Below are 22,344 nucleotides of genomic sequence, written 5' to 3'. Positions count from 1 at the left end.
AAAAATTAATTACCTGGGCACAAAAAAAGCAATAAGTAAAATAAGCATGTAAATCAAATCAGAACAATAAACTAAAAAGAGCTGTCTTTGGTCAGGATTGAAAGTCTCATGTAAAAGAAGGGTATTTGAACAACAGAAAAAAAATTTCTATTGGGAAATCAATTTTAAAAAAAATTATAACCAGAGCAGACTCTCCACAAACCGTGGAAGTCGACGAAATTGTAATAGGTATTGAAAAAATTTGGGATTTCTTCTGAATGAAGCATTAGATAACACTGAGATCAGCCAATTCATTGTAGAAAATGATAAGGTATTATGTAAAAAAAATTCAAAAGATGAAAGATACAAAGTTCATTCATTCACCGATATCAGGAAAAAATTTTTACCATGAGACCCATCGTGCTATGTATAAGTGTACAAAAAGACTACAAATATTATTTATTCGAAGCCAGTTAATTTAATAGAATAGGTTCTGCCCTAAGGCTTTCAAAAATATGTCTAATAAGTATATTTCAATATATCTGCTAATGTGCAAAATTAATAATAAATAATATAATTAATGTGCAAAAATAATGTGTGTGTGTGTGTGGTAATGTGCAAAATATAAGAACTTTGATATGGCTGTGTTCTATATTTATTTGTCAGTGTTTTTGTTAATGGCTAATAAGTTCAACTTTGTAACAGGGTTTCCGCTACGGTCGCATTTTTCGCATAATGCGAAAACACTATCTGAATTGCGAAAATAAAGCAATGCATTTTCGTTTTTTTTGCTCAAATAAAAAATAAATTAAAAAAAAAAGAAAAAAGAAATGTATGACCCTAGAGAGGAAGCATGCACGGCGATAATCAACTTAATCTTTTTTAAATCTTAGCTAAGATGTTTAAACTACAATTAAGTTCAATAAGTATTAGTCTTATCTAGCATTATGTAACCCCAATAACTGCTTTATTAGGAGGAGGGGACTGCAACGTTCTAAACACCAATCCTGTTTTCTTTTTTTATTTTATGTTTTTAAAAAATAGCTGTTGTACTTTTTTCTTCAAAGATGTCACAGATGAAATATGAATTGTATTTTCAACTGGAGATGAAACACACTGAGGCATATATAAATATATGAGAATGTGTAACATTTTACCATTTTGCTAACATTTTCCCCTCAATTTTAGCTTTTATGCTAAAGAACTTTTGAACCCAACTTAAACCCTGCTTTGTAATTTCATTATGTTAGCATTTATTCATTGTTTAATTTTTACTGCCAAAATAGGCATTATTTCTTCAGAAAATTCATAGCCCGTTATTGATATATATGCAGTTGGCTCTCTGTTTAACGACTTTCAATGGACCACAAAAAAAATCTTCCTTAAGTAGAAAGCGTCCTTAAATAGAATACTTTTAACACTACAGTGGACCATCTGGGACCATGAAAAGCCATCGTTAAAGAGAGCCAACTGTATATATATATATTTTTTTTTAAGCTGTTAAGTTTCAAGCTTTTTTCAGTGTGAAACTGCTGCATTAGAGAGCTTTAGAAAAATTAACTGGTCCTGCAGACCAGTAAGCATGAATATATACTGGTCTGCAAACAGAATAATACTGGTCCACTAAACACGAAATGTAGTTAATTTCACCATTTTGTTTGCATCTTACTTATTTTTCACAAAATTGTCTTAATGTAATTAATTGGCTTTTAATTTAAAATTCATATGAGAAAAATTTACCTAACTTTATTTAAACAAATTCAATTGTAAATGCAAAACTAATATTTTAAACATATGAAATTTGTAAATTGGCGCTGATTGTCCACTAGTTCCTGTGGACTACCGAATACTATTTCATTGTGGTCCGAAGTAATTCTTACTGGTCTCGGACCAGAGGACCACCAATGATTTCGAAGACTGAGCTGCATTTTCTAATGAAAACATGCAATGTGTTAATTCTTTATTTTCTTAATTCGCTTTTTCACCAAAATGTTTCAAACCTTTTAAATGTCATCAATCATCAACCTTAATCTCCTTTACAGTTTAATGGCTGTACCAGCTACTGTTGTTTATTTCACGATGTATGATCAACTCCGTCAGCTTGTTTTGAAGAAATATCACTTCGATCACCAGCCTCTGTGGCTGCCTGCCGTTGCTGGTGGAATGGCCAGAGGTGAGGAACTTTTTTTAAAAACATTTGGTGTATATCTTAACTCATCCATTTTTAATGGAGTGTTTATTTCCAGAGCATTAGTTTTTTTACCCTGTTTTTCTTTGCATCTATATTCTATTCTCCAGTGGCAGAAAGTTTTGTAGCTATCTGCAACAAGCTTTTAGAACTTCATAAGCTGTCTGCAAAATTTAAAGCCTGGAGGTCCACGTACCACAGTTTGGGAAATTCTGGCTTACTTCATTTGTTTGGATTTTTTTAAATGTAACTATTGGTCTAATTTAGTGAATTGCTTAGTTTAAAAAAGAAACGTTAAATTTTAAATTTCAACAGTTAAATTTCAACATTGATTTTGGCTGCATTTGACGAGCAAATATGCCCTGAGTTATTTTGACCAGTTGAGTGAAAAAATATTGAAAATGAGCTGTTGCGTAACTATAGTGGAAATGTGCCACCCTGGATTTTTTTAGCTTTCAAGGTTTATCTACAAAGTTTTTCGCCCTGGTAACTAAAATTTGCAAAATCAAAATAAAAAGATTTATGTGTTTTGATACATTAAGAACTTGAGTTTCAAAGGTTTTTTTTTTTTTTTTTTCAAATAGCTTACTTTTTATTCAAGCAGCCCTTTGGTTATTTTAAAATTTCTGTAAATTTAGGGCTTATTCTGCATTTTATGGTAATCAATGTTGTATGTACACTTCTTCATACAAATACAAATACAAATGTGACGACCAGCAACAGGCACTGGGCCCAGCTAGGCTGGTCCTAGTCAATTAATTAGTCCCCAATGAAGATCAATGGCCCTCTTAAAGCTATCCACTCCCTTGCTCATTACCGCCTCTTCTGGTAAGCTATTCCAAGTGCCCACGACCCTGCTAAAGTAGTAGTTTTTCCTGATTTCCAAGTTAGCCTGAGATTTAAATAGCTTAAAACAATGACCCCTTGTCCTGCTTTCCCCGCAAAAATTTAATCCATTTACATCTTTCATTTTGATAAATTTAAATAACTGAATCATGTCCCCTCTGACTCTCCTTTGCTCCAGGCTATACATGTTAAGCCTATTAAGTCTGGTATCATAATCTAAATCTGAGAGTCCCCTTACTAATTTAGTTACCCTTCTTTGAACCCTTTCCAATACAAAAATATCTTTCTTCAGATAAGGCGACCAAAACTGAACAGCATACTCCAAATGAGGTCTTACTAAACTCCTATATAAAGGCAGAAGAACTTTCTTAGATTTGTTTGAAATAGATCTATTGATGAACCCAAGCATTTTGTTGGCTTTGTTACTAGCAATACTGCACTGTTGACTAAACTTGAAGTCCTGATTTATAAAGACACCCAGATCCATAACATTTTCTGCCTGATTTATGACTGAACCCTGTAAACGATATCTCATACGCTTATTTCCATGACCTAAGTGTAGCACTTGACATTTCCCTACATTAACTGCCATACCCCATTTATCTGCCCACTTAGTAATATGATCTAAATCCTCTTGCAGCTGTTTTACTTGTTCTTCATTTTCGACAATCCCCATAACTTTTACATCGTCAGCAAAACAATTCATGCTACCAGAAATATTATCATTGATGTCATTCATAAATATAATAAACAAAAGAGGCCCTAAAACTGATCCCTGAGGAACCCCACTTAAAACATCACATTTAATTAATTACTCCAAATTTTCTTATTTTATCACTTTTTACCTAATGATACTTCTCTGTTACTTACAGCTATAGCTGCAACATTAATCAGCCCATTGGAATTAGTGAGAACCAAAATGCAGTCTCAAAAACTTAGCTATCTAGGTAAGTTACTGTTTTTATTTTCTAGAAGTGAAATTGAATAGTTGATAATTTTAAAAGTTACAGTTATTCAGCTGAGATATTTATTCACCTTGAATGAATATCTTTGGTGACTATATTTATTCAAATAAATATATTGGCTGAATATCTGTACCTTTTGAAAATTATCTTTTCTTCGGGGTAAATGTAGGTAGATAGGGTCACCTGGGGTAAAATGGGTATAAAAAACAGCATTTTTGATTTCAGTGACCCATAGCAGAAATATCATGAAATATAATTGTGTTTTTGTTCAATATTCTATACGTTGTGTATCTTAGGTCTAATTTGGACATTGTTTGTGTTAACGTTTTACTTTAAATTTAGTGTAAAGGGGTATACCTATTTTACCCCTGTGTATACCCATTTTACCCCGTGCTTCGGGGTAAAATGGGTATATGCTGTTTAAAGTTGAACTACACTAACTAATGGAGAAATTTTTTTTTAAATTGAGTATAATTGCATTGGAGGATAAAAACTTTAATCCAAAACAACCACAAAAAATGTTTACAGAACCAAATTTATGAACAAAAGACGCATTGGCAAAGACTTGCGTTTTGGCTGAGGCAGTATTTTTACAACTTTGTGATACCTGCACAACATCAATGTTGTCTCTCGTGGGGAACACATAGGATAATTTGGCAGATGATTTTGTAGCAAACTTCTCAGTATATTCACCTTCAGCTGAGATTTCAGCGATTAAACCTTTGAATTCCACAAATTTAACAACGACCCTGTCGCCAATTGCTGGGATGAACAACTAGGAGAACCACTAATTTTCACTCCTACTTCATTAGTTATATTATCAATTATTGTTTATGTCTTTTTTTAATTTATTTAATTTATGTGTATTTATTTTTTCTGCTTTTGTTTGTCTCTTGCCTGTTTGTGTACAATCTTGCTGCCACCTGCTCTGTAATTAAAACTTCTCCCACCTTTGTTTGGACTCTTACTTTTTTTTTTTTTTTTGTAAATTTTTCATTTCCTTAACAGTGCTAAAAAATGGCTTTGAACCAAGAGGTATAGCAGGAGGATTTAGTTATTCAGTACAACTTTGCTATGAGACATAAGGATTCTGTTGTGATTGTGTGTGAGGTTGTACTTGACTATGTTCTGAGCATGGGAGGTTGGTAGTTTTAAAAGGAAATTAAAAAGCTATCAATTATTAGCTATCAATACTTACTATGTTTTCTAATATGTATCAATGAACCATATACATAATAAACTTACAGTAAATTACTAACGTACAGTAATCATGAACTATATCGATAAAAATCAAAAAATGTAATTCCTTTAAGTACTAATTGGCATAAGTCAAAGTAATTAAAATAAAACAAGTAAATACAGAGTAATTATTTATAAAACTTTTTAAAAACATACTTTTAGTTTAAAAGATGAATAATATCTAACATTTGTCTTGCAAAGATAATTTAAGTTTTTTAATCTTCATGCATTCAACGTCTTTAACTCGAAAATGTTGGCTATACCCATTTTACCCCGTACAACTAAAAGTGCTGTAAAATTTTTGTAAATATTAAAATTTACTTATTTTTTGAGTTTTCTGTAAGAAAAATTCTTTTTCTATCAAATCCAAATAAAAACTTCCGAAAATCTTCCAGTACATTTTTTTAGAAAGAAGTTTATCACTCACTATAAATGCATTGTTTTGTGTTCTGAAAATTAAAACTGTTGCTAAACCTGGTAAATGAGTTGCTAGATTTTTTTTCTTCAACTCAAAATGTTGCCTGATATGTAAACATTTTCATCATATTTTTTTATTTTAAAGAAATGTTGTCCAGTAGAATAAAATGAAGAAAAATGCAACTATACCCATTTTACCGCGGGTCCCCCTACGCAATGCTCATAGTTCATCATTCTGTAAAATTCAAAGAAAATTTAAATTTGGGTGACTCCCCTACAACTGTCAGATAATATTCTCCTTTTGTATTAAAAAATAAAAACAACTTTTTAAAATATTTTTTTTTTGGTGATACGATATTATTCAAGTGATAATAAAATGTTTTTGAATAAAAAACAATAAATATTTTGTTTCTTATTGCATAAAACTTGCTTTGATCTTTTTTTTCGCATTGGGAGCTTATGGGAGATGTAGTTTCCAGAAATTTTGAGGCAATAGAATAAAACAAGTTTTTGTCCTCTAAAATTTTTTTAAAATTATATTTTACAAAAAAAAAAAGTTTTTTTTCTGTTGTATTTTTTCAGAAATCGAAGTATTTAATATTTAAAAGTGTATGCAGTTCCTTTTCTTTTTCCTTCATAACTGAAGTATGCTAAAATATTTATTTAACAAATTTACCTTTCTGTTTAATAACTGCTATTTGCTTTCTACATTCAAAAAACTGAGAACTATCCACCACATACTTATTCAAATAATCATTGAACTATTAATTCTGTAACTCAGAGCCAGACTGATGCAAGTCCAAAACTTGATTTTCTGTTTATTAGTGCATTGTATGCAGAATCCTATTCTGCATGGAGCCATGTGATCGTAATACTTAAAAAACAAATCCTTTGTAATTATTTACTAGTGTTAAAAGAACACACTTCCCATCCTTTGCATGTGTGTGACAATCTTTTTCCCTCTCTCCTGTAAAGTAGCAATTGTGCGTGACTTACGTTGCTCTGCCTGAGGCACTGAATTTTGGATAGGATGTTTTTTGTTTAAATAAATTTAAATTTTAAAATGAAGTTTCTTTTTTTGCTTTTCAAGTTTATTGTATGCATTAGATAGCCTAGCATGAACATGTGTTTGTATATATTTATATATATATATATATATATATACATGTTTGTATATACATATCTATATATATAAAAATGGATGTTGGTAAATTTGTTGGTTAGTTTGTTCCCTAAAATCTCAGAAACTACCCGGCAGATTTGGCTGAAACTTTCACCATTTGTTCTTTTTGGTACTGGGAAGGTTTGTAGACCAGTTCGAAAAAAATCCGATTGATAGTTCCTTTTTTATTCTAATTTGTCCAAATTTTTGCATAAATGCCCCAATATGAGGGTGAAAAAATGCGTGCATATATTAAAATTATGTGTCCATCAAAAGCGCTAATTTTTCTGCTGAAGATGGCATCTGTTACAAAGTTCTAAGTTGTATAAAAAACGAGTTATGAGGTTTTTTGTTACATGTTCGAAGACTTTCATCAACCCAATTCATTATTTAGTGTATCATCTCAACTCCCAGTTGATAGCTAGAATTGTTGTATTGTTAAATAATTTTGTGTTTCGTCTGACTGTTCGAGGCTTTTCTCAAGCCAAATATTAAAGTAACGTTTTTCCACAAGACTGGCTAATAATAAATGGATTTGACTGATGATTTTCCATTTAAACCGAACTTTACTGTAATTAATGGTTTTTAATTACTATTTGTGTTGATTGGACGCTTATTATTCAATCAACCAGCAGAAATCTCGCCAAAATTTTTTGCAGAAAAATTTTAGTGGCTGATGCATTTGGCAGTTTTTTCAACTGTCGCTGTTTTTGAAGCCAAAGACCATGTAATAATGTTTCACAGCTTTTACCATGTACACGAAAAGTTGCCCATCAAATAATCTTTAAAAAGCTTATTTTGATGCATAAAATAATCCACCAATTAAATTAGGCAAATCCATAAACAGCACAAAAACTTACATTAATTTTTCTCTATAAATTTTTTCAGTATAAAAAGTATGTTAATCACAGTAATTTTGTTCATTACTAAAAACACAACCAAAAAGTTATTTACTATATTTTGTAATGTATAATACATCATTAATATAAAAAAGTAATATAATATTCCTTTTTTTCTTGTATTTCATATTCATAAAATTGTTAGTAATGTAACAATTTTAAGTCATATTAAAAGTGCTTCATTAAATATTGCTCAGAAAAAAAAGAAAATGTCTTATGACTGTGCACCAACTTAAGCATATTATTTATTTCTGAATCATATAAGTGTAAAAGTAGCTAACAGAAGAAACATGAGTAAAACAGCTCATGCTAAATTAACTCCATTAAAATTGATAAAAATGTAAACAGAAAAATAATGAAAGACACATTAATTTTAAGTCTACACATTGTAATTATATTATTAAAAAAATATTAAAGTGATTTGAGGATGCATATACTATTTTGAAGACTAGTTTGTGCTAATTGAAAATATCAGATATTTATCAAAATATTGGATTTTTTTCGATATTTTTGAAAATATCGTGATATTTTCGAACCTTGTAAATAATCAAACTGTCTGTAACAATATTTTTTTAAGTCCCAGCAGTATTGCTGTAGACAGGTTTTACTGTATTAATTTAAATATTTTCACATATTGATGGCATTGATATAATTCTGGCCGGCCTACAGTTTTAGTAAGCACAACAGCAAATAATACTTGATGTGCAGAGAAATTGAATTATCATGCTGATTCCTTGCATTAAATAACTTGAAGTGAAAGGGGGGTGCTTGAAATGAGCGCAAATACTGAAACCAGTGATAATTGTGCTATATTGAATGAGTTAGTGTTTTCAGAAAAGAGCATTTAAATGTAAATATGATTCATTCCCGAGTCCACAATTTGTGCCTGGAGTTTCAAAACTTTCAATTTTTCCGAGTGATTTCCACTTCAGAAAAAAAAAAAAAAAGCCTGATTTTATTCCCAACATTTCCAGTTTTTTCCTGATCGCTCCCATCTCTAGAGTCTATTTTGCTCGAGAGATGGGAGTGTTCGCTTTATGTAATGCAAAAACCTCTAATCTGAACTTGCCATAGTCCAATTCTTTCCTTTTTTAGTTTGTCTTTTTGTAGTAGCTTTTGTAGTTAAGTTTAAAAATAAAATCGCTTTATCCCTGCTGAGCAATAAATGATAAGAGCAAGATTATTAAAGTTCAAAACTATTGCATGCATGAGTTTTGAGATAACCAAGCACCCTTTTTCAAAGAAGGAAGATGTTGTGAACTTCTAGTGCTATGCAGACATTGAATGCAAAGATTTTGCGGACTGTGTTCTGCAGTACCGTCATTGTTTTTGTTCTATATGCCTAATTAATTTTAAATTTTCTGCATGAAGGGTATGAGTTAAAATGTTCAAATTATCATTACAATCACCTTTTGATAACTCAAAAGTCACAAGGGACTGGGATTATAGAAAGTTTCCACAGCCTTCTTAAAGAGTTTGGGGCCCAATGAAAACTTTGAGATAAAAGAGTATTTGCATCATAGGCTTGGATTTCTTGAGAGTTTACTGTACACACTCTTTATCATTGTCGTAAAATGCATTTCATCCCTTTATGATCCTAATTGGTTTTATACGTCTGTTTCAGAAATCCGTCAAGCTCTTAAAAATTTAGTTCTGACACAAGGTCTACATTCCATGTGGAGAGGTTTAGGTCCAACAATATTAAGAGATGTTCCTTTTTCTTGTAAGTATTTTTGTTTTAGTACTAACTCACTTCCCAAGTGGAAATGAACCCTTTCGAAACCCCTCCCCCTTAGGGTGGTTCAAAAACACTTTTTTTCAGCTAGAGTCCAGGACCCCCCCCCCTTTTTTTAGACTTACTAATAGTATAATGCTGTAGAAGTTTTAGGTTCTTACTCAAATGTTAAGAGGGTGCTCAATGACCCCTTCATTTAACATTGGCCGTATCATAGAAAATGCCACAAATTGAGAAATATTCAATTTCCCCAGCTGTTTTTTGTAAATAATTGTTTTATTACAATGTATATGCATATATTTATAGTGTATATTGTAATATGTAGCATCGTTTTTTCATTTTCAATGTACGTTTTTAACCTCCCTACCCTTATTTATGAAGTATGGGGGAGGGGGTTGAGCACACTCTTACAGTTGAAGTAGGAAGCTTAAATTCTTCCAGTATATTACTGTCCTCAAGTCTAAAAATATTGAGGGGTGTCCCGTTATCAAGGAGAAACTTTTTTTCCACATGTATTTTTGAACCACCCTACTCCCCTCCCCTCCTCCCTCCCAATTTCTGAGATTTTCCCCCAACCTTCCCCATCTCTAAGTGCAACTGAGCTTTCCTTTTTTTTTTAATGTTTGTCTTTTCTTTGCAGCCCTTTACTGGTTAAGTTATGAGTTCCTAAAGCAAAAATTCCATCAACAACAACCGACATTCTGGTTCAGTTTTGGGGCTGGTGCTACTGCTGGAAGTGTAAGTAGTCTTCAACTGTTTTTTTTTTTTTCAATTTAATTATTAGATAACATATTTCACACCATTGATTCGCTTTAAAATAAACGAGCTGATGTGTGCATCACATGACTTCCTTTTACTCCAATTTAATGTCATTTTGCCATTACTGGCAATTTTAATGTGATTCAATATTTATTCTCTAAATATCACCAACAGTGGCCAAATCGAAACAGAGTTTTTAAAAAAAATCGCCAAATTTGTTGCCAATTTGGCGACAAAACTTGGCGACCAAAAGACTGGCGATATATCGCCAAGTGTCCGCCAAATTATAACACAACTTGAGTTTACATCGAAATTAACAATGATTTCCCCCCAAAATGGGTCAAAAGGCCCTTTTAGAAACACCCGAATGCAACCAAAAAGGACAACTAGACCCCACTAGGAGTCTACGTACCAAATTTCAACTTCCTAGGACATACCGTTCTAGAGTTATATGACGTACATACATGAAAAGAAAACTTGTTGTAATAAACTCAGGAATCATGAAAATGGATATTTCCCGTGTCTATACATTCATAGGCACTTATCCGCGTGTGGTCGAGTCAAAAAAAAAACTCAACATTCATTCGGGGGTGAATAAAATAGAAATTAAGGTCGATTTTTGAGTGAAATTTTTTTTTGCGAATACAATACTTCCTTTTTTGTAAAAGGAAGAAAAAACAGGATGTTTTTATTTGTATGGTCTTAAATCTTGAAGAAAAGCAAAAGCAAATTTTCTCTTCCCTCATATTTTTTCGTTCTATAATCTATGTTACAATCGTAAGCAGTTTTTCAGCACATAGTTTGCACAATGCATTTTGCCCCATTATTGCGCCCGATATGACATGCGGATTGATGGGACAAAAAGCAATAATTTATTCTAATAAATTCATTCAAATTTTTGCTCTATATGCCTTGTGTTGCATACGGTTGAGAAAATAATGATGTCTTTAGCCGAAAGCAGATGTTGAAAGATTTTTGTAAAATTGCAGCTAAATGCTAATAACGAGTGGCATCCGAAAAAACCACGTGTAAGTAAGGCAAAAATACGAAGTATCAAACATGCAGGATGCAAATGAGTGACTTTTGAATATTTAAAATTGAAAAGCAAATGGCTTCAGCATTGAACATAAAATACGAAATATTTTCAAAATGGTACAGCATCTTCCTCTCCTTATTTCTTCTAGAATAATTGTTACTAATAGATAAAAAAAAGTATTTAGAAAGCAGCAGCAATGTCTCCGATAGATGTCTGCTAGCAAAGTCCCATGTTCTTAGATCCAATGTTCAGTATTTTAACTTTATTATTTTAATTTCTTCAACTCATGTTTGATTAGTTAATCATTCATTTAAAAAGTTATTTTGAATAAACAGTGCGTTATGAATCATGATAGGTTAGGAAATGTTCAAAAAGTTTTAAATTCACTTACTTGATAAAATCTGGCTTAAAATGAATGTGGGTACTGCATGTTTTGCTTGTACTTTGGGTACTGTATGTATGCTTATGTATATCGATATTATAAGTCTACTATTTTAGAGGGATTAACTTGCAAACTAATGATTTTGAACAACTGTAACCTATATATACAGATTTACTATGTTTAATGTCTTTTCTTTTTGTTGCAGTTTGCTGCTTTGCTAACTCTTCCATTTGATGTGGTGAAGACTCATCGTCAAATTGAATTAGGAGAAATGGAAGCTCTGTATTGTAAGTAAAAAAAATAATCCTTATCAACAATGTACGAGGCTGTTTCGAAAAATAAAGATACAATGGCTCACATTCCTTTTTTAAAAAAAAATTATAAAACGTCAGTTACTTCTTATTAACTGGATTATTTATTATTTTTCGACTTAATTGCCCCCCGTTATCCAAACATTTGTTAAGTCGGGGCACAAGCTTTTGTATTCCACAGTCATAGAAGTTTGCCGCTTGTTGTTGGAACCACATTTCAACTTCATCTTTAATCTCATCATCGTCGTGGAATGATTTTCCACCAAGATGTGACTTTAGGTAAAGGAATAAAAAGAAGTCGCTGGGCGCAACGTCCGGGCTTCAGAGATCACAGATGGCCGACTTGTTCTTTGTTCGTCATGAACATCGATCCTATTTTCTGAGAAATGACGAAACCATTTCGTTACATTTTGTCGATTCGTAAAGGCCCCATAAACAGAAACAATTTCTTTGAATATCTGCTGGTTGCTGACCTTTTGCATGAAGAAAACATATGACAGAGCACACTTTGCACATTTGGCGGAATTCTGAATCGGCGCAGCCATTTTAAGCACAACCTACTCCAACCAGAATCAACATTGCAATGCTGAATGACCGCGAGGAGAAAGCTAAAGGGTCAAGGTTAACATTTGTGTTGCCACCTTGCTCGCCAAAACTTTTCTTTTCCTCTTGCAAACAGTGTATCTTTACTTTTCGAAATGCCCTCTAATTTCGTCATCTAAGCTGAGAAAGTTCTAAGCATCTATTTATCTTATGAGTAATATAAATTTTAAAATTTTTACCCAAGGACAAAAATTTCCTAAAATCTGACTCGTATATTTTGTACACTGCTAGTTTTTTCTCCAGTATTTGCTTCCCCTCAAGTGTGTGGACAAGCTATTTTTCTAGTAAAATATAATGGCAAAAAGTAGGAAGCTGCATTTAAAATCGATACTAAAAACAGTTCAAGTTTATACACTATACAATATAAAATCCTAACTATTTCTTTTGCTGTTTTTCCCATTTGACATTTGAAAAAACATATATAAAAAGATTTGTATATGCAATGTGTTAAGTTGGGTTTTTCTAGCTATGTGCTTTAATGTATTTTGGTGTTGGTAATTTAAAAGGGCAGTTAAATTCCAAAAATATTTTACACACCTCTTTTAACATTTACAAATTTTGTGAGTAAACATTTTATTTCCAAAAAGTTTCCTAGTTCATCTCTACCGTTTTATCATAGATTGATTTGTTTTCTTCAAATAAGCCTTTATTAATCACAGCTTTTATTGATTTTGCTGTATTAGATGGTATAACACCAGACCTGCCAACTCTCCTGTTTTTCGACTACTTCTCCTGGTTTTATGTTTTAAGTCTGTTCCTTCCAATTTTTTTATTTATTATGATTTTTTCATAATTTATTGAGATTTTAGTTTGTCAGAAGGCAAGACGCAAAATTTCCTGTTAAACCATGGGGAAAATATCTAGTCCCCCCCCCCCCCATTAAAATTTTGCATATAATCGCCCATGCTCCCAACTGTTGGCATCTATTTCTGATTTGAACTTTCATAATTTCCTAAATTGAACACTGCAAAGTTTATTGAGCTCAATCACAGAAGTATTTTTTGCATCCCTTGCTTTGGTTCCCCTCCCTCCCCGAAAAAATGTATGAAATAGAAGCTTAATGTTCTCAGGGCTCCCAAATGGTCCGCTTTTCCCGCCAAAGTCCGTTTTTTAGGGTAAAGTCCGCTTTAGACCGCTTTTTAACATTTTGGTCCGTTTAGTCTGTTTTTATATTGTTTTTACTCAAAAATCAGATTTCAAAAATTTTCAATACATTAAAAGATACTGTGTGTTGACGTTTGTTAGGCTCGAATACACGGCCGCGGCGCCGTTTTTCTATTGAACCTGACTTTCTAGTATTATTTCGCTTCAAATTGACGTCATTACTCCTCCTTCAACCGCTGTAACATGGAAATCTAGCAAATGGAGAGGTTTGGGGGAGGAGTTTATGACATCAGATCAAAGCATTTTGCTACCGATATTTCTCACGAGTTCGTACGCCCTTGTAAAAAGAAAGAATGTTTCATCAGTGCAATTTTCTGAACTTGTGTTCGATATGTAACATCGCGAAAAATTACTTCCCTGTGTTTGCGAGTTCAATCTTTGCGAGTTAATATTTTGATGTTTTTGAGAATCAGAAGTTGTTTTAACATTCATTAACTTAGATTAGCTTATTTTATGTTTAATTACAATAGATAAACTAGTATGTTGTGGCCATCACGAAACTTTCTTCTATATTTTTCCTTTTTCTGATCCCTCCCCATGCTTGACGAGGAAGCAACATTCCTAACAGAAACAAAATTACACATGCAAAAACTTGACGACCATCCCAATGTCTGAATTATTGTAAAAACAAAACAAAGAGCGAAAATTGAAAGTTACTTTAAAAGCCTTACTTGAATTAATTACAAATATTTTATTTATTAACAAACATAAGATGGCAACAGTTAAAAATTTTAAATCATTGAGATAATATTTCCGATCATTTCCATACAATTAAAATCACGAGAAATACGCAGACGACAATCTATTACGATTTATCTTTCTTATTGTTGCATTAATAAAGCTATTTTTATTCGCAAAAAAAAAAAAAAAAAATCAACACCTCTTGGAGCGATCGGCGTCAAAATAGAACCAAAGCCTGTTTACATATGGATTCACATATATTCCAAATTTCAACCAGAACGTAGCATTACTTCTTGAGATAGGGCACTCAAAATGGAAAAAAAGAACGGGTGATTGCTCTACCTCCTTTTTAGCTGTTGACACAAAAATAAAATCAGTTCTTATACCCACTAAGGGCTACTTGCCGATAAATTTTTCTTTCATTCCGTTCATTATTTCTTGAGATACAGCAGTCACAATTGACGACAAAAAACGTTCTATAGCTCAACCCCCGTTTGAGCTATTGACACCAAAATTGAATCAGCACCTGCTCCTGTTAAGGGCAACATGTGGACCAAATTTTGTTTGATTCCGCCAGTTATTTCCTAAGGAATAGCAATCACGCGTAACTCGAAAAACGTCCCATTGCTCCACCCCCCTTGGAGGAATTCGCGCCAAAAACTAATGGGCACAAGTTCACATAGGGGCACATATGTGTACTAAATTTCGTTCGATTTCATGCGGTAGTTTTTGTTGTAGAGCGGCCACAAAAAACTGGTCACACACAGACGTGACACACATACATACACACACACACACACATACATACACACACACAGACAGACAGACATTTTCCAAAAATGGTCGAAATGGACTCAGCACACCTCAAAACGTTCGAATCCGTCAAAATTCGAAATTCGAAAATTTGCACGAATCCAATACTTTCTTCTATATATTAGATATAGAAGAAAGTAAAAACTACTTCTTTTTTCGGAACCATGTTGACATCAAACTTTCTTGGACTTCGCCGAAAATTGCTTGCTGGGTTTTGAGATTTCAATCTCTTTGCATCTTGTAAATATTTTGATATTTTTGGCAATCGGAAGATATTTTACCATAACACCTCCTTATAGAATAGCTTATTTTTCGGTTAAATTTAATATACAATTAACTTTTTTATTTTTGGAACCATAGCAACATTGAACTTTCTCGCACTTCGCGGAAAGTGCTTATCGTGTTTGAGATTTCAAAATTTTAATAGATAATAAACTACTTTTTTTTTCGAAACCACGGCAACATTGAACTTACTCGCACTTCGCGGAAAATTGCTTGTCGTGTTTGAGATTTCAATCTTTTTGCATCTTGTTAATATTTTGATATTTTTGACAATCGGAAGTTATTTTGACATACGCCATCATAGATAAGCTTATCTTTAATTTAATTTTAATAGATAAGCTTTCTTATTTTTGGAACCATAGCAGCATTGCACGAACTCGAACTTCGCGAAGAATTGCTTCTTGTGTTGCAGATTTCAATCTTTTTGCATCTTGTTCATATTTAATATTTTTGGCAATCGGAAGTTATTTTGACATACTACACCATTGATTAGCTTATTTTTTGTTTAATTTTAATAGATAATATACTACTTTTTTTTTCGAAACCATGGCACCATTGAACTTACTCGCACTTCGCGGAAAATTGCTTGTGTTTGAGATTTCAATCTTTTTGCATCTTGTTAATGTTTTGATATTTTTTGCAATCGAAAGTTATTTTGACATACGCCACCATAGATTAGCTTATTTTTTGTTTAATTTTAATAGATTATAAACTTAGTTATTTTTGGAACCATAGCAGCATTGCACATTATTTTAACATTTTTGGAAATTGGAAACTGTTTTGACATGTGCTACCTCAAATTATATTATTTAATTTTATTTTTAAAAACTAAAACTTTGTATCCTTATTTTTATTTTTTTTTTAATACTCATAATGAGTATTTTCAATTTGAAAGTATAGCTCTATGAATCTGAACTTACACATTTATTTATTGCATTAAGTTATCCAGTAAAAGCAGGCTCAAATATACACTCAGTGTATTTATCGCTTAAGCAGTGTTTGTATATTTTTGGGTGTGGTGACTTTAATAAAAAAATTTCTTTTTCACAAATTTTTATATGTACTTGAAGACAGTTACAATATTTTTTGGTGTCCGAACAACTAATACATACATATGAAGAAATGGATACTTAGCATACTAATAAATGATTTGGCAAATCTCTAATATTTTTGAACTTAGTCAGTAGCGTAGCCAGAAATTACCTCCTGCTATGGTGTGTGTGTGTTTGGTTATGAACTCTCATATATATATAAACTTACCATATTTAGGCTGGAAATATGTGTAAAAAACCAAGGGCTGTGGAGGGGGAGGGGGACCTTCTGGCCTCTAAACTATATCTTCTTGTCTTGCGGTACCTTATATCAAAATGAATTATCTTTAAACTGGTTATGTGAAAATTTTTGTAAACTACTATGTGCCAAGGTGTTTACTGTAATAATTTAAGTATGCACTGATTATCGGTCACTTAGGTGATTATTTTTAATTAGCCAGTTTTTACCTGTTAATTAGTAGAAAATTTATTTTACAATTAATGTTACTCTGTAAGATGGTCAGTTACATGCTTGCTTGTGACCCCCCCCCCCTCCAAATGTTTGGGTAAATAAGATAATTCAATGGATAAATAGTTCAGTTGTACAGAAGGTGATAAGGATTTATCATTAAAAATCATTATTATGGTTAATTAACGAATTATCTTCACGTATTTAGTGCCAGGCAGCTAATTTGCCTTTTGGTGCTTCCCTGGGTTTAACTTTGAATGGTCCTCCCAAGGTCCTCTTTTTAATCCTAACTGGTCCTCTTTGGTCCCCTTTTTGATTCAAACTGGTCCTCTTTTACCCTTTTCTATGGCTAAAATGTGTTGGGAGCCCTGTGTTCTGCTTGAAATGGACTACTGTAGAATATTCGTTGATGACCTTTTTAAAAAACCCTAGTATCTACTTTGTTTTCCCATGTACTTAGCATTTATTTTTCCAATTGGAGTTAAATAGTTTTCAAATTACTAGCATAATTAAAAAGTAGTTCAGGTGACAATTGTATCTTTAGTAATAATGACGCTAATATAAATTGTATCAGTGTCTTTTTTAAATAAGTGTTGAAGCATATTATATCGTGTTACTTGCATGTTGTTTTAAGTGATTTTTTTCGAAATCTGAGATGATATTTATTACCGTATTATCCGGCATTATCTGGCATGTCGGGAAAAAGTGCAGTTTACCTGCAAGCTGGGAAATTTGAATTTTCCAGCATGCCAATTTGAGGTTCATTTTGCAATAAAACAAAAGTAAATTTCCCCATTCAATTCCAATCAGAAAGCAAACCGCTGTATGGAAAAAAAACAAATCCCGAAAGTGACCTTCTTTCAAAAAAAGTGTATTGCATATAATATGTGCTTGTTATTTATGGTAGATCATTAGTAATGGATTTAATTGTATGCCAATTAAGTAATCAATTCAGAAGCAATCATTGTTACTGCAATTCATAATTTTTTAAAATAAATTATTTTAGATTCCTTTTAGAGAGGTAAGTTTATTTATTGAATAGCTATGGTAAATAATTTAGCCCTGGTTTAGGGGAGTTAACTTACTGCTTAAATGTTTGCTTACTTAGTTTTAATTTAGTTTTATGAAATATTCTTAATTAAACAATATTTTTCTTGTTAAAGTAACAAATGATATTGTTAGTAAATATTTTTACAAAATTGAACTGTTTATTTATTCTAATGAGATATGTACAGAACTTATATTCATTTTTAAGCTGAACATTTTAGTAGTATTATTTTTCTCCTAACCTCTCGATTTTTCGGGCATTCCGAAAAGGACCAGGCAAGTGTTATTGAAAATCTGGTGACCCCCGAATTTTGCGGCATGCTGGATAATGCAGGGTAATACGGTAAATTAGTCCCTTTTTATAAGGTAGAAATACTAGATAAAACCATGTTTTCTCCTCAAGTAATGTCATTTAAAATCTCCCTTTTTTCACCCTTCAAACGTTGGCCCATCTCCTGTTTTTTCCTTTTATAAGGTTGGCAAGTCTGTAATACACATAAATATTGAATACAGTAGACCCTCGTTTTACGCAGGGGTTACGTTCCACGGAAATGCCACGTAAATCGAAACCGGGTAAATTGAGACCTAATACTAGTGTTAAAATAGGGATTTGGTTCCGTAGATAGCAAAATACTTCATTCTAGTGATGACTCATTGTATAATAAGTTTAATGTGTACTTATATCAACTTTTATGCACAACATGTACAAAGAAAACACAAACTAATTTCGTGTTCTGTTTATAAAGAAGAGCTGGCTATGATAGTCTTTTGGCAGTCATTAAGAATTTTCTCTGTCATTCTTTGCAGAGCATTAACGCATCCATGATCACTTGTCATTTCCATGATAGAATCTTCCTTCACTAAAAAATCAGAATACTTTCTACCGTCTAGGAACGACTCAAAATTTTCAATATGAACGTTTTTGGTTGTGCGTCATCGACGTCAGTATCCTCATTGGTTTTGCCCTCCTTTGTCACTCCTAAAAGCTCTTCTTCAAGTGTGAGTTTAATAACGTTACTTCTGGAAATAACTCTAGAATCAATCGCATAAAATGTCTCCAGGATTGGCACGCCAAAATACAATTGATTACAAGTAATCTGCAATCTTTTGGATTTTGAAAGATGGGAAAATTTTGTCTGTTTGCATTGCCGCATCCGTGTAAAATAAAATAAAGCTGTCAAATTTTAAACTGCGTAAAATAAACCCCCGTAAGACGAGGGTCTACTGAAAAATTAAGTAGTTGAAGTAGCACTTAAAGTAGTTGAATTTAACAAAAAATCTTTAATTTAATTCAGTCTCAATTTATACTTTATATTTCTTTCAGCCAAGCAACGCACTTCAACTTATTCTCTTTTGAGGAATCTGTATCAGTCCAGTGGATACAGAGCACTTTTTACAGGTATGTGAAGTTTAAAATTCTTTATCTCGATGTAACTAAGACTTGAATTAGTCATGCAAAGCTTACAGCTTTCATTTTATTGTTTGGGTTAGTACATTTATGTTAATGCGTTTGTTCCCTATTGATATTAAATTTTCAAAAAAAAAGTTATGAACACTTGTTAAGTCTTTACAATTGTCCAACATCAAATTTAACCACAGCCCTTTGAGTGTTGGCTGCAAAGCTCAACAAAGGCTTTCTTTCTTTTTTTCCTATTAAACCACTTGAAATTATTTTTTCCGGGTAAAATCGGGAAAATGCCCCAAAATAAATATCTCAACACTTGCTAATGAAAATAAGTCACAGTGTTTTGGTTGGAATGCTGGTGGCAGATTTTGAAGTGTTTTCATTTGGAATACTTTTTAAAGCAAGAAAGCGTTGTAAATATCTGAATAAGTTATTTTGTGCCAAAAAATTAAAATTTTCGGTTTCTCTGGAGTGGAAATGAACCCCTTTAAGGAAAAGAATTTTTTTTTTCTTCTCAAATTTCTGCTTTTTTTTCTGACCGTTTCCACCTCTAGACCAGGGGTGATTGTGCTCCGGTATTTTACCGAATTTCCGGTATTTTCGGACGTATTTCCGGTATTTTTATGTCCGAAAATACCGGAATAATATATATTTTTTTCTTTGTGCTTTTATCTCCCTACCTCCGCATTTTTTAAAAAAATTATATAATACTCATCAAATATACCTGCAAGAGCCTTAAGATGGACACCTATCCCTTAAGATCGACAAATGTCAAGATAATTTGTATAACACCAGCTCAAAAGTAACTTTGTAACCCATTAAAAATTTAATCAAATGTATACACAATATTTTGACTCAGAACTATTTAATACTATGGCAAAAGTGCACTTAAGTAATAGGGGCCAAAGATTACCCCCCCCCCCCCCCCCCCCCCCCGTTCTCGCTTTGAAACTTTCAGGTATTTTTTGATGAACTCACAATCACCCCTGCTCTAGACACAACTTCTGTTTAGCATGGTACTAAAATCAGATCTAATTCTTAGTTTTGTTTTTCATTTCCAGGTGTAGTTCCTCGCATTGTAAAAGTTGCTCCTGCGTGTGCCATCATGATCAGCTCCTACGAATACAGCAAAAGATTTTTCCATAATTACAATAACTCAAGAACTCTGTATAATAGTTTATAATCAAATGTTATGATTGATTTTTGTTGCAGTAATTCTGAATAAGTCCTAAGAAAAGTTTGTTGCATTTATGCCCTTAGACTATGCAATGTTCAGTCTTAAAGCACTTAAGTTGGAAGTAGTTAAAATTTCTCTTTTGATATGTTCCTGTTAAAGTGAAGCACTTGATCAACTTTTTTCAAAAAAAGTTCAAGTTCTATTTGTAGTCAAAATCAAAATTAGATTTAGAAAAAGGATTACTGATTGTTGATTGCATGGTCTTTGAAAAATGTAAATTTATTGTGAAAAATTATGAAGTATTTATTACCTAAAAATATACTTCTGTCTTTGTAGCACTTCGTTACAATGATAGTGATAATTGTAGTTCACAATTTAAGACAGTTGTAATAATGAATTGTAATGAATGACTTTTCTTAACTGTAGTAAAATATTCAAAATTTCATCCTACATAAAAGCTGTGATTTTTTTTTTTAATTCCCATATTTTTATTTATATTATTAATAAATACTAAGGCTATCAACATTAAAAGAAAAAATTTTCCTGCAATAATTTCATTTAAGGATTTGTTCACTCTGTTTTCCAAAAAAAAATGGGTTTTTCTATTTATAAGTAACACTAATTTTATTTCAGATATCACCCCCCCCCCCACACACACCTTTTTTTTTGGAAAAAATCATAAACACTAATGTAAATGAGTTATAAAGAAATATAGAACTTATTTTAGTTTATGATCTGAATATTTTTCTTAAATTATTCATATTTCTAGTTACTTTTTAAAAAATGCAAGCATATTTTTAAGTTAATTGCGGACAAAAAAAAAACTTGCTTTTTTGGAAAGGGAGAATAGAAATCCAAAAAGTAACTATAACAATATTATCATGATATCACATGAAAATATGCATAATTATTGAAATGACTCAAAATTTCATTGAAGTGAATTTTAGTTTTGTAAAATAAGCATTTGTGCATAGACTCCAAAACATTACGGGTGTAATTATTTTAATTGTGTTGTTTGTTTTTTTATCCTTTACTATTCAGTATTCAAATCTTTAAAAAAATCATAAGTTACCATTACCGTAACCCATTTCTTCTTCAAGCAAAAGGGTGGAATAATTTTTCACGTGCCTACTCCGCATTTACGAACTTAATAAATTAACCATGGTTATAAAGTAAAAGCACTGATAAAATTTTCTTTTCAAATTGTTAAATTATTATTATCAATTCTTTGACCATGTAAAATTAGAAACATGCAAAATTTTGTTTTTATTATTAGAATATCATGTATGTGTGTGCAAGACATGTAATTTGTTTTTTTACAAACTATATTAAAGTATCTTGATACTTCATTTCTCCTGTTTAAGAATGTTCATTTATTACTTTACACTATGCAATAACGACTATTGCAATAAAAAAAACAGTTCGTCTCAAAAAGTAGGGATGAATTACAATTTGGTAAATATAGGGACAGTTTTCCAAATATGAGATAGTCAGGCTATGTTTAGATGAAAATTTAATGTTACAAAATAGTAAACTAAAAATTGAATACTAGTTTGTATTTAGATGGAGATTTGTTTTGTGAACTTCCATTTAAATGATCAATGAGACACCAATACTCTTCATGTTTGGTGTAAATAGTTGTATTAAACAAAGAAAAATTCACTCAAACTTTTAGTGTATCTTTTTAACATTTTTATTACATTGTTGAAATATGTTTATGCTAAAAATTTCTATAATTAAGTACATAGTTTTCC

General features: G+C 31.8%; 1 protein-coding gene across 1 annotated transcript in view; it reads left to right on the top strand.

Moving 5' to 3' along the window:
• Positions 1-21,939, top strand: part of LOC129219689 (probable mitochondrial glutathione transporter SLC25A40) — a 31,932-nt gene extending 9,993 nt beyond the window's left edge. Inside the window, exons 4-10 of the mRNA XM_054853969.1 lie at positions 2,022-2,152; positions 3,886-3,960; positions 9,320-9,418; positions 10,071-10,168; positions 11,813-11,894; positions 19,333-19,407; positions 20,475-21,939. Of these exons, the coding sequence (XP_054709944.1) occupies positions 2,022-2,152; positions 3,886-3,960; positions 9,320-9,418; positions 10,071-10,168; positions 11,813-11,894; positions 19,333-19,407; positions 20,475-20,596 (682 nt within the window). The 3' untranslated portion in view covers positions 20,597-21,939. The remainder of the gene's footprint in view (positions 1-2,021; positions 2,153-3,885; positions 3,961-9,319; positions 9,419-10,070; positions 10,169-11,812; positions 11,895-19,332; positions 19,408-20,474) is intronic.
• Positions 21,940-22,344: the final 405 nt, after the last annotated feature.

Source organism: Uloborus diversus, chromosome 4 (genome assembly GCF_026930045.1).
Source record: "Uloborus diversus isolate 005 chromosome 4, Udiv.v.3.1, whole genome shotgun sequence".
Taxonomy (NCBI): domain Eukaryota; kingdom Metazoa; phylum Arthropoda; class Arachnida; order Araneae; family Uloboridae; genus Uloborus; species Uloborus diversus.
This window is presented reverse-complemented; position numbering and strand designations above follow the sequence as displayed.